Source organism: Sceloporus undulatus, chromosome 2 (assembly GCF_019175285.1).
Source record: "Sceloporus undulatus isolate JIND9_A2432 ecotype Alabama chromosome 2, SceUnd_v1.1, whole genome shotgun sequence".
NCBI classification, from domain to species: domain Eukaryota; kingdom Metazoa; phylum Chordata; class Lepidosauria; order Squamata; family Phrynosomatidae; genus Sceloporus; species Sceloporus undulatus.
The window spans coordinates 247,200,178-247,217,983 of NC_056523.1; the positions used below are offsets into that span (position 1 = coordinate 247,200,178).

At 44.4% G+C, this 17,806-nt stretch overlaps 1 protein-coding gene across 1 annotated transcript in view; it reads left to right on the plus strand.

Moving 5' to 3' along the window:
* VPS13A (vacuolar protein sorting 13 homolog A) overlaps nt 1-17,806 on the plus strand; it is a 208,378-nt gene that overhangs the window by 18,969 nt on the left and 171,603 nt on the right. The window contains 5 exon segments of the mRNA XM_042452020.1: nt 975-1,051; nt 3,935-4,030; nt 5,100-5,201; nt 9,060-9,166; nt 11,196-11,255. Of these exon segments, the coding sequence (XP_042307954.1) occupies nt 975-1,051; nt 3,935-4,030; nt 5,100-5,201; nt 9,060-9,166; nt 11,196-11,255 (442 nt within the window).

The following is a 17,806-nucleotide window of genomic DNA, read 5'->3' on the forward strand; positions in this document are numbered from 1 at the left end:
TATAAAAGTCCTTCCTGGGCATTGTTTCACTTCATGCATCTGAGGAAGTAGACCAAGTTTATGAAAGCTTATGCTATATCTTCTTCTATATAATTAGTTTCAAAAGTGCAAGAAGATCCTTTAGCATATTGATATTCCAGACTAACTTGGCTGTGTCTCTGAAAATACACAGCCAAAATACTTAAATGCGCAAGTAGCCTTTGTGTGGTCTGCTCATATGTGCATGAAATTTATGCTGATTCTGTGGGGGAAAAGCACTGATGGGATGCTGAAGTTTCTAGGGCCTAAAGCAGGAACGTAGCTAGGATTTTAGGAAAGGGGGGGTCCAGACTAAGTGCCACCATTATAATGGGGCTTGGGTGCGGCGGCACAGCAGCACACACCATTCATTTTTCTAATGGAAGTGGGGGTCCGGACCCCCACCACCCCCCCCCCTTGGCTACGTCCCTGCCTAAAGTGGTCCAGCCCCCCGCCCTCCCCGGCTCCCCAGCCCCAACATGGTGGAAATGCTTCTTACGCCCTCTAGAGGGCATTTGGGGGGAATCTTTTTTTTCTCCTTTGAGGGACCAAAGAGCCTCCAAACATGATGGAAATGGCTTCTGCACCCCAAAGATCATTTTGGGAGCATTTTGGAACCAAGATACTAATCCCGCCCCATAATTATTTGCATAGAGGGCCCTTGGGTCTACAAAAATGGCACTGGACAGCAGCATGTGGCCCATGGACTGCACTTTGCCCACTCCTGATGGATTCCCATCCCTGTCCTACATGCATTGTGGTATAACAAGATTGTGTAACACTGTCAAGAATTCTGGGTGTGTCTTAGGGGTCCCTTTGAAGTTAAAGGGGCATAGTATTTATTGATGGCTACTTGGTATTCAATTTTTCTGTAGTGTTTATAAATCTTATTTTCAAAGTTGATAAGCGGTGAAATGTTTGCCATTGAACATTTTTAAAACAGACTGCTAATTTAGTTTTTGAAATAACTTTAATGATTTATCTCCACAGTATCAGTTTGATGTACCATTTAAAGTTAAAGCAGGACACATTGGTAAGTGAACTTTTCTAAGTTTTTACAATGATAATCATTTTTAAACTGGTGTATCTTTGATTTGGGTTGCTTCTGTTTTGTTATAATTTTATTATTCAATTTTATTCTGTAGCTTATTGTTTTGGGAGCATTTTAACAGAATGCAGAGTATAAATAAAATAGTTATGACGATATAAAAGAATCGTATAGGACCTTTGAAACTAATTAGTTTGGTAGGGGCTACAGGATTCCTTTATCTCTTTTTATGCTGAAACAGACTGACATGAATATGTCTTTGAATATTAGTTATGATGGCTGTACCATTTATAATTCTGAAACATTCTTTCCAGTATATAATGGGCAGTTTGAAATGATTGGTTGAATTCAGCCATTCAAACAAACACACAAACAAATAAAAAGCCCAATTAGTTTGCTAGATTTTTTTAAAAAAAGATTATACTTAATGGAAATACAACACTCTGTGGGTTACTCATGTTATTTTACAAGAAGTCTTTCTTCTCGAATAAGCTGAAGATGGTGCCTCACTTAAAAACAAGTCTTCCTCAACTAATGTAGGGATTATCTAAGAATAAATAGAGCATGCATTTTCTTCAGGTTTTTTGTTTATTCATGCACACACTTACACAGATGTAGTTTGATTAGTTAACAGTACCTTAGTTCCTTACACTCAGGTTAGTATATTTGAACACAGAATATTTACTTCAGATAAATTTCTAAAGGATTATAATGAAAGACTTCTTTAAGTGGGTGACAGCACTGCAAAATATAGACTGTTACATAGCAGTTCAAACCCAAGAAACTGTATGGTCATGGTCTTAATTTGCTAAGTAACAATTTATATTGTTTAGTGCTCTCAATGGCTATTATTCAGTCGGGCTATTATTACTGTTTTCCACTCTTCTTACTGGAACAACAAAGACTGTTTGAATTTAAAAATTAAACAGTTTATTGACAGTTTTTAATCATTATACTAGTATCTAGTGCCAGCTGCTTCTTTTCAATAACTTTATTTTATAGTTTAAGAAATGCCATTCAGAAACAGATTAATCGGTTAACATAAGTTAATTAACCTAAGTTCAACCAAAACAATTTATTTTAAAAGAGCATTTTTAAGAACAGTAATTATTTAAGCTAGTGGCCACAACATCTGAACTGCATTTTGCTTCTTAATTTTCTGATTTAGTCCTATATTGGTGTAGTCCTCCATGTTAATGCAAAAACATGGTTTAAACAAACAAACAAACAAACAAACCACTCATGGATTTGGGGAACTTTTCTTTTCAAAATCTAATTTTTCTCCCCCAACCCTGGTTCCCAGACCACACCACCTGGCAGAACATCACAACAGATTTGTAGGTTCTCATGATTGTTCATCTGGCTTACATCATAGAGTTCGGAAGTATTCCACCTGTTCATGTATTTTGTCATACCCCTGGAACTTTCATTTGACTTTGAGCCTTGTTAAGAATTTAGGTGTCAGTGTCAACTTCAAGAAGTCTTTCTTGGAGCCAATGAGAGTGATCAACTTCATTGGGATGACACTGGAGTTTTATACAGGACAGGCTTACCTTCTGCTCAGCAGACTGGAAACACTCAGAGTCAAAATATGAGCAGTGCCATCTCACCCTCACTGTTCTGCATATTTCACGCAAAGACTGTTTTGCTTCATGGCAGCTACCACAACAGTTAGTTACCTCGCATGTCTCTGGTTCTGATCTCTTCAGCATTGGTTTTTCAGACATTTTGATCCTATTTGAGATCTTCAATGCATTAATGTAATGGAGCCTACCAATATCCTTATATTTTTATTTATTTATTTATTTATTTTTATTTTTATTTATATCCCACTCTTTTCCCAGGACTGGGACTCAGAGTGGCTTCACAGCATTAAAAAAAACAGTACAATTAAAAACATTTTAATAAATAAATAAATAAATAAATAACGTACATTAAAAAGAATTATTATTATTAAACTAAATTATTATTATATCCCTGTTTTGGTGAACCAGATCCCTGAACCTTCTCTCCAGCTTGCCCTTTTATCCCTCAGATCTGTTGTGTATGGTGACCATGGACACCTCACTGACCAGCTGAGGAGCACACTACAGTGATGTTACTGTTCAAGGAGACTGGTCAGATCGTGAGTTAGGTCTACACATCATCAACACCTTGGAACTATCAGCAGTTCTCAAGGCCTTCCGGGCATTCAAATGGATGTTGAGGCGAGAGTGGTGCAAGTTATGTCAGACAACACAACCACCTGTTACGTCAACAACTAGGGAGGGCAGACATTCTGCTCTGCTGCTCAATATGACCATGGCATTTTGGAACTGGTGTGTCAAGAGACATATTCATCCCATCACTGTACACATGGCAGGTACAGAGAATGTGTGGGCAGATTCCCTCACTCGAGCCCATGTTCTAGAGCATGTGGGCTCTTTACCACAATGCTTATTGCCTTACCACCACCAGATGGGAAAGTCAGTCTATTTGCCACTGCTGTCAATGCAGAGTGCACTCACTACTGCTCCAGAGCAGAGAAGAAGGAGAGATCTTTCAGAGATGTGTTTCCATTTGTGGTTTCATACTTTTTCATTACTAGTGATGGTGGTAATGAAACTTGACAAAAACAGATTGTATGAAATTCTGATCATGGTCCACATGCCAGAATAGTGTATACTTTGTTTACTGGTGTGCATTAAAGTCTCATAGGACTATCAGAGCATTGAAAGACTATATGTGCTTTGGAAATCTTGCATTTCCTTTCCTCCCCTAAAAATTGCAATTAAACAGAAACAAGCTGATTTCTTTTAAAATATATAAAGAAAAACATTTAGCATGTATTTTCATATTAATAGACATACATATTCCTCTTACTTATAGGCCAGCTGAATTTGAAGATTCCATGGAAAAATCTTTACACACAACCAGTTGAAGCTGTGCTAGATGGAGTTTACTTGCTTATTGTGCCAACAGCCAGTAAGTTTATCAAGAAAGTAGACTGATGAGAAATGGTTTAATATAATTGTGTGAAATAAATATGTAAAATAATGGTTTGAATCTTGTTAGTGATATACACAGGCATTACACTGTGTATGTCCTTTTAACTATCATTGTGGAAGGTGGTATCCAGTACCTCATTCCCAGTATGACACCTCCCACTTGTGCAACTTAGTGTTCTGTTCTGTATAAATTATTATTATTATTATTATTATTATTATTATTATTATTATTATTACTATTATTATTATACTTTATTTATATAGCACTGTAGATTTACACAGCGATGTACATACAAACAATAAAATAAAAATGAAACCTGCCAATGACGTACATTCTACAAAATACATATAAAACAATAGATAGTAGTACAAGATAGAATTAGATAAAATAAGGAGGCATCAGATTCAGAACATCAGAGATCAAATAAACTATCAGATAATAGTTGCATAAACAGTTACACAATGCCTGAGAAGATGGAAAATCTGGTGGTGGAGACTGGAGTATCCTGTAAGCAGCTATGATTCACTGATCAGTACCCAGTAGAGAGCCTGGACTGGGACAGCAGACCTTGACTACCCAGAGATGACATCCCAGAGATCCAGGTAGATGATTGAATGGCAATATACATGGTAAATCGGGAAGATCTGGCAAGAAACTGCATTTCCTCAGCAGTTTCTATAAGGCTTGCTTCAGATTATGCTCTTACCAGAAAGACGTTTTAGTAGTTGATTTTCATAAATGGGGAAATTGGTTTTAAAATGATAGGGTGTTTTTCTTGAAGGAAGAGGAACAGGTTGGCTCTTAGTTAATTTTTATCTTTCATGTTAATATATGTAGTTAAGTACAAATATAGGATAGGAAAAATTATAGACCTGTTGTATTATGTTATGGTTAGAAACGATCAGACTGGACTCCTCATTGATCTGTGAACTTCATTGAAAGTTTGCTTTTTAGGGTGTTGGTTCTTTGGCTCAGTTAAGAAATTAATTGTACAGCTCATCATCAATTGCAGGTCACAATATGATATATTCATAAATTTTATCAGGTATTAAATATGATGCAGAAAAAGAAGAAAAACACCAATTGGAAGCAAAGCAGAGGGAACTGCAAAGAATAGAAGATGCAAAACAGAAGATTGCTGACAGAGGTAAAGAAAAATAAATATATATTTCTTTCCCAGCAGAGAATGGGCCAAGCATTCTGTATATTGGGTGGATCCGCCCACTTGGCTCCTAATAGACAGGGAGAAAGAAAACAAAGCCCAGGGCCTGGCCCAGCCGCTGTGGGTGGAGTGACCCCTGGAAGCCTCAGTCTTCTTCTTGCCTAGCTCCTGGTAGGACATGCTAGCTTGCTTACTGCAAACTTTGCCTTGATAAACCTTCCTTTCTACTCCCTGGACTCACCTGGCTTACTTCTTTTCTTCCCCTTCCTTCCTTCCTTCCAAAAAAAGAGAGACCCTTTTATCTCTCCTTCCCTCTCCTTCCACTATGCTCTTCTAATGGCGGACAAAGAGGAGGCCAGGTCAGCGGGGCAGTTAGTCTCCACTCAGCCCGGGCCAGCCCCAGCTTTGCTGGATGCATGCCCTGAGTCCCCATCTCCGTCAGACAGCGAGGGAGTGGAGGCGTGTCCACAACCAGTGGAGGGGTTTCCCCTCCCTAGCGTTGTTGAATTGCTCAAAACTCTTTAAGTATTAAATTTATAGTAAAATTTTATGTGTGTTTACTGAAGAATAAACTTTACTATTATTTGGAACAAACAGTGCAGCCAAAAGATAAAAAGACTAGGAATGGGAAGGGCAGTGATGAAAGAACTAGACCAGATCCTAAAGAGTAAAGCTGATTTATGCAGCTTTCAGCATATGCTGAAAGCCGTGTGGGGAGAAGGGGCGGCGCATCCCATAGGGAACAAGGGGACACGTGCCCATGGCGTGTGTGTGCCAACACACTGTCGCGTGCATGACCCCCATTCACTTAAATGTGGCTTGAGCATAGGTGGAATTCGCTTTACAGGGGGGAGTCCAGAACGGATCCCCCACGTAAAGAAAGGGCACACTGTAAAACTGAGCACTAAAGTTAGAAACGTCCAATCTATTAAATTCCAGATCACTATATAGGGATGTGAAAACTGGACAGTGAAGAAAGCAGATAAGCTAGAACTGAAATTGCGAGATGCTTGAAGATGGGGAATTTGTTACTCGAAAACTGGTGGGAAAATGTCTGGGACACATGGTTGCCAGAAAAACTTTCCTATTCCTTTAAGAACAGATCCTGACCCCCCCCCCTCCAAAAAGAAAAGAAAAGAAAAAGGCACACACATTCATTGGGGATTGATTGGTCTGTTTTTATAGATTATGTCAATAACAATATATTTCATTTTGCTCCACGTTTGCACCAAGCTGGTTTTTGTTTTTGTTTTTGTTTGTTTTTTTTCATGTCCAATTCATTTATTTTTTGAGCAAGTGAATTTTATTTCTGTGCAGCCACAATTTTACAGACACACACACACAGGCAGCTGCCATCGCCTTCATCAAATGAGGAAAGAAAGGGGAATATTACTTGTATGACGATATTAGGGAAAGTCAAAGTGCAGGAAAACCACAATCGTCTCCTGGAAGAAACAATACACCATCAAACATGAGCACATGTACTACAGTCAGGTACAACGTTCCTCTAAGAACACAACAACCAACACAAAGAGAGGAAAGAGCTAGCTTTCAATTTGCCTTCTTCAGCTTCCAGATAGAGACCTGAAATTCCCAGACAAAACCTTGCCTGGTTGTGATCGCACACAAAGTTACCACAGTGACTGTCAGATTTTTAAGAATCTATGACATTTCAGGGGAAAACTAGGACACTTATTTCACAACATGGGGAAGGGTGGGGATCCGTTTAAACAGGAAAGCAAAATGAAGAACCCATCAGTGCTGTGTTTTTATTCTGACACCCTAACTCTGAGATCAACTGATTTAAAAAACCTCTTTGCATATTAAGGTTTTGCTGATATGTTTTACTTTTCTGATACATGAGAAGCTGAAATTCTTTCTTAATGGGGAGATAAGTCCCTGCTGCTTATTAACAGTGAATTACTGAATGTTCAAGAGAATTACTGAATTCGAGCCACTCAGCAGATTGGCACTTAATTTGTCTTCATCTCTGAAACAGATTAGAAGATATAGCTAGTTACATTCACATCATTCCTTGCTATCTCCTGGATTCATTTACCTTCCTTATGCTGACACAGATTTTACCATATACAAGTACATATTTCTCTCGAAGATGGACAATAATCTCTGAGCATGTGAAACCACCCAAACGCTGAGGCATGCTGAGTTCTGTGTCAGCTCTGATACAGCAAGACAACCTCTTTTGGTCACAGACAAAAACAGCACCAAGCTGGTTTTTGGAAGGACATCTTGTACACTGACCACCCAACTGTGGCAAAATGATCTATAATTTCCCTTTCTGGATCTTTTTACAACTTCAAAAGAATGTATTATTGGGTGGAAATTCTTTTGGCTTATTCCTAAGGTCTGTTATTTCTATTGTTTATAAGTTTGTTATTTGATAAAATTTAATATATTTTTTTAAAAGAGAGAAGATCCTAAAGAGTAAATACATACAACCGAACACTAAAGTTAGAATCATCTAAATCATAGTGTTCCCCAGTATCGTATGTATAGATGTGAGAGCTGGACAGTGAAATAAGTAGATAAAAAGAAAATCAATTCATTTGAGATGTGGTGCTTATTGTGCTTCCAGCTCCCAATCCAGGGAGTTTATCTAGAAAGATGGCATCAAGGGTCCCAGAATATTAGAAGTGCTGAACTCCTCTTGTCCTTCTTCCACCTTAGGTCATTCATCAGGAAGACCAATACAGTTATTCTGTTCAAACCAGGTCTGAAAATCTATTTAAATGATCACAGATAATCTCCTGTAATTGTCTGTGAACACCTGGATCTGAGCAGCTACCACCATCACTTTTGTTGGTAGCTATTCATTATTCAACTGTGACTTAATTTATAGTGTTCATATTCTGAGCTTTTGGTTAAGCATCCTTATTTTATAATTGTGGTACTTGCATTTCTTAATGAAAAGTATGCAGTGGTTTGGCCACTCCTTTGATAATGCTCTTAAGAGTATGGATACAGGTAGGTGTGTTTCCCACTTGGTGAATTATTTAGACAACCACATAATGTTGGATAAACTTGTAATATGAACAAAGAGTCTGTCAGTTTGATGGATATATATTTCTCCTTCGTGGTCTCTGTGAATCACACAAATGGCTTTTACTGTGCCTGCAATCGCAGATGACCACTAGAAGAAATACTGTTACAGGTAAGCAACCTGTCCATTCCCTTTCTGCATTTGCTCACTGTATGGTGATATTTCTTGTGATACTATCAGACTAAATGGATATAGGTGAAGTTTATTTTGTTGAGCAGCTCAGTAGCATAGTTCCCTGCTTGAAGCTGAGTATTGGAGGACTGCCAGCCTAAGATTCTCCTGAGACATATATGGAAATGAGAGGGAGCTGGTATTTCTTGGACATCCTTTCTCTTTTTGCTTAATGCAGAAACAGGCATGACATCTTTGTCAGGCTTGGACTCCTATGACCCAAGTAGGTACAAGATGTATTGAAAAAGTATACTTTTTTCCTGAGTAGGACAGGGACCCAGATAACCTTAGTTCATCAATGCTATATTAATGCTCATAAGCAGTTTTGAACATACAGTATACTTATTATTTTACGTGTTGTAAAATAAAATTACTTTTTACTAGGGGAGCTGTTTCAGGAGTGTTTTAAATATAGAAGTGTTGGAATGCTTGCACATCACAAACAACATGATGGGCAGAAGGCAGCAAATCACACATGATTAAGTGTCTTCCCATTGCTTATTCTAGATCTTTGATGAGAGTTTATAGGATGAAAGTATTGTGCTTTGTTAACCAGCCCCCATTCATATTCTCTGTTTAATAACTTTAGATATTTATTTTCTTTAATTTAGATAAACCACAAGAAAAGCAAGATACTTTCCTAGAAAAGCTAATTACTCAGGTCATCAGAAATCTTCAGTTGAAAATTTCCAACATCCATATTCGATATGAGGATGATGTAAGTACAGGAAGCCGTCACTTATCTGATAGATTAGGGACTACAGGACTGTCAGAAAGTGGAATCAGTTGAAAAGTGGAATCCAGCTTTTTTTAAGTTTGTAAATGTATTTTGGCTGCTGAAAAATATGAGTAACACACTACATACCACTTTTGAATGTGAGCAAAAGCTAAATTAACACGCTGTATAAATTAACTAAATTAGCACACTATATATCTTTGTTGCAGGGGTCAGATTAGATTATTCTCAGATCTCTTTCACAAAAGCATCAGACTAGATGACCCTTGAATTTGTTTCCAGCCAGAGTCAAACTAGATGACCCTTGGATTTCTTTCCTTCAGGGACTGGACTAGGTGGGTCTCAAAATTCTTTCCCACAGACATTAGACTAGATGAACTTTTGATTTTTTTTTTCCCTGTGGGGAATCAGACTAAATGACCAGGGGTCTGACTAGATGGCCTTCATTTTTTTTTTTTTTTTACCACAGAGGTGGAGGAAGAGAGAAGCTCTGCTTTTGCTGAAGGGAAACAGGGCTCATCCCCTCCCTCTGTGGCTCCTGGGATTTCAGTAATGACATGCTCCTACACAAAGCCTCCCACAGGAGGGTGGGAGGAAAGGGGAAGGCAAAACAAGGTAAAGGAGCCATATTGCTCACTCCCAGTCTCTTTGCTGCCTTTGCAACCTTTCTTCCTTCCCACGTGCTTTCTCGTCTCTCCCTCTTGTGTCATCCCTTGCACTGGTGTGGCACTGACTTGGTTTTCCACCAACAAGGGAAACACCAGAGGTCTGGAAGAGAAACAGGGAATCAGGAGCCATCTGGAGGAAGAAGAACCAATGAAAGCCTCCTCTTTCCAGGCTTGTAAATTTTGCAGACAAATTCCATTAATTCAAGAAGGAGTCTGCTCTTTTTTCCTTGGGCAACCGAAGAGAGAATGATTCCACATAGAATTAATGGAACTTGTCTGTAATTTGAAACTGTTGAAAGAGAGAGACATCATCAAAAAATGAGGGGTGCCCATATTTATATATGGCAGCTCTATATAAATAGTTCTGCTTGTTGCAGATAGGAATAATTTCTGTTCTCAGATTTTATATTTGACAAGGGAACTGTAAACTTTGCTGCAGTGATTCCAACTGTGCACATATACCTCTTTCATAGTTGATGTTTGGAACTCTGAGGAAACATTGTAGATGGTTCAATTTGTTGACAGTGTGTGCAGAATTTATTTCTAAAAACTGGCCATATGTTTTGCCTTGGGGAAGAAAGCATAAATTCTTCCAGGTCCAAATTAGGAATTTTACTTTTTTCTACTAGATAATATATTTATATCAAAATTGATAGTGCTTCTATCCTTATCATTTAAAGAAATATATATGCAAAGAAGGAATAACAAATTGTAGAGTTCATAACAGGAGATTAACTTTTAATGAATTGAACCATTTATTTAGTTTTGGCTAAGGATGGGCGGGTTTTCCTTGCCTATACAGAGATTTTGCAATGGTTCACCAACCAAACTTAGGTTTCTGGCTAGTGAGAAGTGTCAGAATGCCTTGTCTTGGCTCTTGTGTCTACCAATTTCAGCAGTTTTTATGGAAGAGTAAAGAATCAAGATGCCTCTATTTTGTTGTCTTCTGCTTGAGATCAAGACGATCTTTATTTTTTAAATTTTTTAGACAAATTTTTAAACACTTATATAACTAATTTAATAGGACTTATTAAATCTTCAGAGACCATAACTTCACTAATGCTCACTATTATAAAGAACATCCTCAAAATAAAAGCAAGGCCATGGAAAGTGAGGCTTAAACTTAACTTTAAGAGATTCCCAACAGTGTACCTTGCTTTGAAAGATTTTCAAAACATTCTATCTAGATATATACAGTCATTCTAGATAAATAGAAATGGTCAAATAATGTCTGGTTCCTTTATTATTAGGTAGGTAATATGCACTAATGTTTAAAACCATCTTCCAAATTTACAGATTATCTATGGTGAATCTTTTTTGTTTATGTGTTTGGTTTTTTTCAGATCACAAACAAAGATCTTCCATTGTCATTTGGTGTCTCACTTCAGAATCTTAGTTTACAGGTAATATTACTTCTTCTTCGTGGTCTCTGCGAATCATACAAATGGGTTTCACTGCGCCTGCGCAGTGCTGCTCGGAACCTACTGGAATCACTGGGCAGAGTTTACTCTGCAACATATTGAAACTTTTTGGCGGTAACTCCGCCCACCCGTTATAAGGCCCCTGCCTTCCCGCTCTTTCCCCAGTTCCTTTTTTTCCGCCGCGCTAGCTGCTTCTAGGAACTTTCGCTTGCTCTTGCTTGATTGGAATCACTTTCGTTTTTTTGACCTTCGGACTGTTTTGACCATTCTCTTTCTACCGCCCCTGGTAACTTCGGACCTTCGGACTGTTTGACTTTGCCTTTGGATCTCGCTTTGACTCCCAGGATGTCTCCTCCTTTCAAGAAATGTGACATCTGCAGCGGGAAGGTTCCTGTTCAGGACCCCCATTCTTCTTGCCTCTTCTGCCTGGGCCGGGACCACGACCCCAGGGTCTGCAGCCTCTGTAAGTCCATGTCCTCCCAAGCCCGTAAAAATCGGGAGTCGCGGCTGACGTCCGCAATTGCCCAGGGCAAGATCAGGGAAGGGGATCCTCGCCCGGCATCAGCCCCTTCGGCATCGGCCCCATCTGCCCAGGCTCGTAGCGGCCCTTCCAGCGCCCCTCCTTCTACCTCTCTGGGAAAAGACACGGGGAGTTCGGACTCTTCTCGCCCGCCGGCTCGCGTTGCCGCCTCCAAACCCCCGAAACATTCCCGCACATCGGGATCAGTCGGGCAGGACACGGCTCCCGGCCGTATGGAGGTAGTCTCCTCTGAGGCATCGGTGACATCCCGGGCAACTTCGGAGAAGAAGACTTCCTCGGGACCTTCTTCTAAGAGGTCCAAGTCTAAATCTGGGTCGGACTCCGCACCGAGGAGCACCGTCTCCGAGGAACCCTCGGGCTCGAGGGATTCCGCTGCCCGCACCGAAGATCGGGCTGGTCGAGCGGCTACTATTTCGGAGTCCCCGATCCAGTTCTTCCCTCCGGATGCGCCTCCTCGTCACAAGTCAGCCAAGAAGAGGCAGTCATCAGCTCCGGAGACGACTTCGTCCTCTTCGGCTAAGAGGCCCAAGTCGACTTCCAAGACCGGCTCCCATTCGGGCTCGCCTTCCAAGAGGCGCTCGGACGACGCTTCTCTCCCTCGCAAGTCTCATCGGGAGTCCCGCCGTGACCGCCCGCGTCCCGATTCCCCGGGACGGGTCGACCCTCTGGCCACGCCTATGGTGGGCAACCATTCACCTACGCGAGACCTTCACCATTCTCCGGTTGACAGCCGCGTTCGGGACACCGCTGCCCAGACCGTGCCAACTCAGACGCAGTCGGCGACTACGCTCCCCTTCCTCCTGTCGGACGACGAGGAGGTAGCTGATCGGCCTCCAAGGTCTCCTTCTCCGGCTTCGCTGGCTCCACGCTCTCCGGCTGATCCTCAATATTATTATGATTCGGAGACGGACCAATTCTTTCTCCCGGTCCCCAAGGAGGTGGTTCTTGCCAAATCTGTCCGAGGTCGGGACCGTCCCCGGGATGTGGACCAACCTCAAGGCCAGGAACACCATCGTCGCGAGCCCCCCGACCGAGCAGGCCCATCAGCATCGGCTCCATCTCGGCGTGTGGACAGGCCTGTCGAACACTCGAGACCGTATGCTGCGGTGGACTTGTTAGTTTCCGATTCCGAACCCGAGCCTGTGGATTCGGAATACTCTTCGGGGGACGACGACCCAGCCCAGAACTCTCCGCAGCTCTTGCACCATCCAGAAGCGGCCTCTCCCACGGATGATGTTAGGTCGTTCCTCGAACATGTTATTAAAATGTCCAGGGCTCTGGACATTGAACTCCAATACCCTGAGGAAGAGGCCAGGGACCCCCTCGAACGCAGGGTTCGCAGCAGGGCCCACTCAACACCTCTGGTCCCCTTCATGCCGTCCCTGGAAGCCCTGGTCAGACGCTCGTGGGACTGCCCCTCCTCCCTGGTGGGACCGCCGCGCAAGATCGAATCCCTTTATAAGGTCTCGGCTCCAACCGCCCCGTGGCTCACCTCCCACCCCCGACAAAACTCTGCTATTGTCGAGGGTGCCCAGCAGACCTCAACTCAACGGCAAGCGGCGGTGCCGTTCGACAAGGAGGCTAAGAAGGTTGATGCCCTGGCCAGGAAGGCATACGCGGCTGCAGCACTAGCGGTGAAAGCAACCAACTACACCGCTTGCATGGGTGCCTATATTCAAACGCTTATGGAGGGCATCTCTCCCATCGTGCCCGACGTCCCGGATGAGGCCCAACGCACCCTTACCGAGATTAGGGATGAGGCCCATTCCATTGGCGCGTGGCTCATCACCGCATCCAGGAACGTGGTGGAGTGTTCGGGCAGGGCCATGGCGGCCGCCATCGCCCTAAGAAGACACGCTTGGCTGCGGGGTTCGGACCTTAACACCAACGTTAGGTCCACCATAGAGGACATGCCGATAGACGACTCGGGCCTCTTCCATGCCGAGACGGATGACAAGCTGAACCGAAAGTTCAGGTTGAAGGCGGCGGCGAGAAAGCATGGTATGTCTGCCCCCGCGCCGGCTCCCTTCCGTAAGAGGTTCCGCCCCTGGCAACAACAGCAGGGCCAGTTTAATAGGTCTTCTTACCAAGACCGGCAATTCCAGCAACAGGGGTCCCAACGCCAGAGGTACCCGTCTCAGTCCCCATCGTCCTCGGGCCGCCGAAATCAGTCTTCTCGGTACCGGAGGAACCGGCGACAAGACCCTGACCAGTCCAAAAAGAGGGCATGAAACCTTCCTGCGCACTTCGCCTCCCCTGCAAGCTTTTTGGACATTCTTAAGCCCTTTATCAACACATGGGCTTCCATTTCCTCCGACTCTTGGGTGCTAAACATCGTCCGTAGGGGCTATACCCTCGAGTTCGAAGAGCTCCCGCCCACCGGAGCTTTCATTTCCACCCCACCCTCGGACACCCTTCTCGACGAAGTGCGCACACTATTGGACAAGGGGGCTATTTCCCCACTAGCTCCTGTTTCCTTCCATGCGGCCTTTTTCTCCAGGTACTTCACGGTACCGAAGGCCGACGGAGGCATTAGACCAATCCTGGACTTAAGGGACTTAAACCTCTTCCTCAAGTATCGCAGGTTTCGTATGGTAACCCTAGCCTCTATTTTGCCTCTCCTTCGCCAGGACCAGTGGTTCGCGACGGTCGACCTCAAGGACGCCTACTTCCACATCGGAATTCGGGAGTCCCACCGGAGGTTCCTCGCCTTCGCCGTCGGCTCCGACGCATACCACTACAATGTGCTCCCGTTTGGGCTTGCTACAGCCCCACGGGTCTTCACGAAGTGCATGGCCCCAGTGGTGGCTTACCTCCACAGCAAGGGCTACAGAGTCTTCCCTTACTTAGACGACTGGCTGTTCGTCGCAGACTCCCAGGACGATCTTCAGGAAGCAATCGCATTCGCCACCCGGCTGCTGAACTCTCTCGGACTAGTGATCAACAAAGACAAGTCCCATTTTACTCCGTCCAGGCAGGTGAAGTTCATCGGAGCCATCCTCGATTCCGAAAGATGCTCCGCTTTCCTTCCTGTAGACCGTTTCCAGTCACTGGTGACATCACTGACACCCTGCATCTCCCACAGAAGAGTGAGAGCCGGGGACGTCCAGATCGCTCTGGGTCACATGGCATCAACGACCTTTGTGACGCCGTGGTCGAGACTTCGCCTACGTCCTCTCCAGGCTTGGTTTCTGTCGGCCTTCTCTCCGTTAGACGATTCCCCATCCAAGTGGCTAACGGTACCGAGACCGGTGGCCGCTTCTCTCAACTGGTGGCTGGACGACCGCAACGTGTGCGCCGGGATGCCCTTTCACCAACCACAACCTCAGGTGACGCTGACAACCGACGCTTCCCTAGAGGGCTGGGGCGCCCATCTCCTCGACCTGGTTGTCAAAGACAAGTGGTCACACTCGGACAGCCTGCTCCACATCAATGCTCTCGAGATGCTCGCGGTCGAAAAAGCCCTGAGAGCTTTCGAATCCGCTGTGTCAGGCAGGGTGGTGCTCTTAAGGACGGACAACACCACCGTGATGTATTACATCAACAAACAGGGTGGTACCAAGTCAAGGACCCTCCTCGAGATGACCCTGCGCATCTGGGACTGGTGCATACAGAGACAGATCCTCCTCCAGGCGATCCACTTGCCAGGGGAGGACAACGACTTGGCAGACCGTTTGAGCAGATCACCCTCGGTATGCCACGAGTGGAGGCTCCATCCCGAGACAGTCAGCGACCTCTTCGATCGGTGGGGGACCCCCCGGATCGATCTCTTCGCGACCGGATGGAACAGCCATTGTCCCCAGTTCTGCTCCAGGAGGCCAATGACAGGATCCCTAGGAGACGCATTCGCCTTCCTGTGGTCGGGGGAACTCCTTTATGCCTTTCCCCCCTTTCCGCTCATTATCAGGGTGGTCTCCAAGATGATGCTGGATCACACAGACGCGATCCTGATCACGCCATGGTGGCCGAGACAGCCCTGGTTCGCATCCCTCCTGCATCTCTCCAGACGGTGCTTCCTCCGCCTCGAGCCTCGCCCGGACCTGTTGTCGACCCAGGACGGACGAATTCTCCATCCCGACATCGACAACCTACCGATGGTAGCCTGGAGGATCCAGCCCTGACTGTCTTGCCGGAGTCGGTGAGGACGGTGATCCTGGCTGCGAGGAAACCTTCCACCCAGCGGTCCTATGCCCTGAAATGGAGGAGATTTTGCCTCTTCCTTGATCAAAAGGGCTTGTCTCCTGCACAGGTGTCCACTCCAGTGGTGCTGGAGTTTTTGATGGCGCTTCTGAATGAGGGGCTGTCCCTCACATCCATCAAGTGCTACCTGTCTGCCATCTGTGCCAAATATCAGTTCGGGGGGAGGGTTTCTTTCTTCAAAGACCCCTTGGTGAAGGGGTTCCTAAAGGGGTGTGTCAACCTTTATCCTCCTGTATTGGTGCCAACGCCGGCTTGGAGTTTGGAGTCGGTACTGTCCGCTCTCCAATCCAAGCCCTTTGAACCCATGGCCACAGCGGACTTGAGACTATTGACTTGGAAAACCGCTTTCCTTGTGGCCATCACCTCCGCCCGCCGTGCGGGCGAACTCTGTGCTCTACGAAGGGACCAGCCATTCCTGAGGTTCCACAAGGACAAGGTGGTCCTCCGCACGGACATTACCTTCTTACCTAAGGTAGTGTCCGCCTTCCACATGTGCCAGGACATTGTGTTGCCCACTCTCGCATCCAACCCGGTGTCGGATGAGGAGAGACGCCTGCACTCTCTCGATGTTAGGAGGGCGCTGGCCTTTTATCTGGACAGAACTGCTGCCTCCAGTCGGTCCGAGAGACTGTTCCAATGCTACTCGGAGCCGAAGAAAGGGTTGCCTGTATCTGCTCAGAGGTTTTCCAAATGGGTGGCTGGTACCATCCACCTCTGCTATGAACTGTTAGGCAAACCTCTCCCTGGCAGGGTTCGGTCCCATTCCACAAGGTCAATGGCAGCATCCTCCGCGTTCCTGTCAGGGATTCCTTTGGAGGATGTCTGCAAGGCTGCTGTCTGGTCTCAACCTCTGACTTTTATTAAGCACTATAGGTTGGACACCAGGGCCATCCGAGACGCAGCTTTTGGGAGGGCTGTGTTGGTTTCAGGGTTGCATTGATTGCACTATTGATGTGTTTGTGTGATGCAGTTTGCACTGTTTATACTGTTGAATGTTGATTTGCACAAGCCTTATGGGATCGGTCTTGCATGACCTCGGTTCCCTTCTAAGGTTTAGCAGGATTATTGCTATTTATTTGTGCATGAACAAAAAGACTGACTCTTTATGGTTCAAAGTGTTTTATTATAATAAATATACCTTTGGTTTACCATAGCTATGGTCTCAGGACACTCCCTCCGCCGCATACCTTAGCTTGTCAGTCTAAACCCATTTGTATGATTCGCAGAGACCACGAAGAAGAAGGACAGGTTGCTTACCTGTAACAGTATTTCTTCGAGTGGTCATCTGCGAATACATACAAATCCCACCCGTCCGTCCCCTCAGTGTCCTGCTCACATTGGCTCTCTTTCCATCGCCTGCTTGGCGGAAAAATTGCGGAACTGGGGAAAGAGCGGGAAGGCAGGGGCCTTATAACGGGTGGGCGGAGTTACCGCCAAAAAGTTTCAATATGTTGCAGAGTAAACTCTGCCCAGTGATTCCAGTAGGTTCCGAGCAGCACTGCGCAGGCGCAGTGAAACCCATTTGTATGTATTCGCAGATGACCACTCGAAGAAATACTGTTACAGGTAAGCAACCTGTCCTTCTCCATTTTTAATTTACAGGGATAAAAAGAATGTTTCTGGCTATTCGTTTGCTACATTTGTATAATCAACAGTCATTTGGATGATGGAAAGATAGCTTTTTGTTTTATTTTAGTGTGCAAAAATCATGTTAAAAGAAGAAAAGAAGAAAAAAATAAAGAAAAAGAATAAATAAGAAATAATATAACTGTGAAAAAGTATATACACTCGG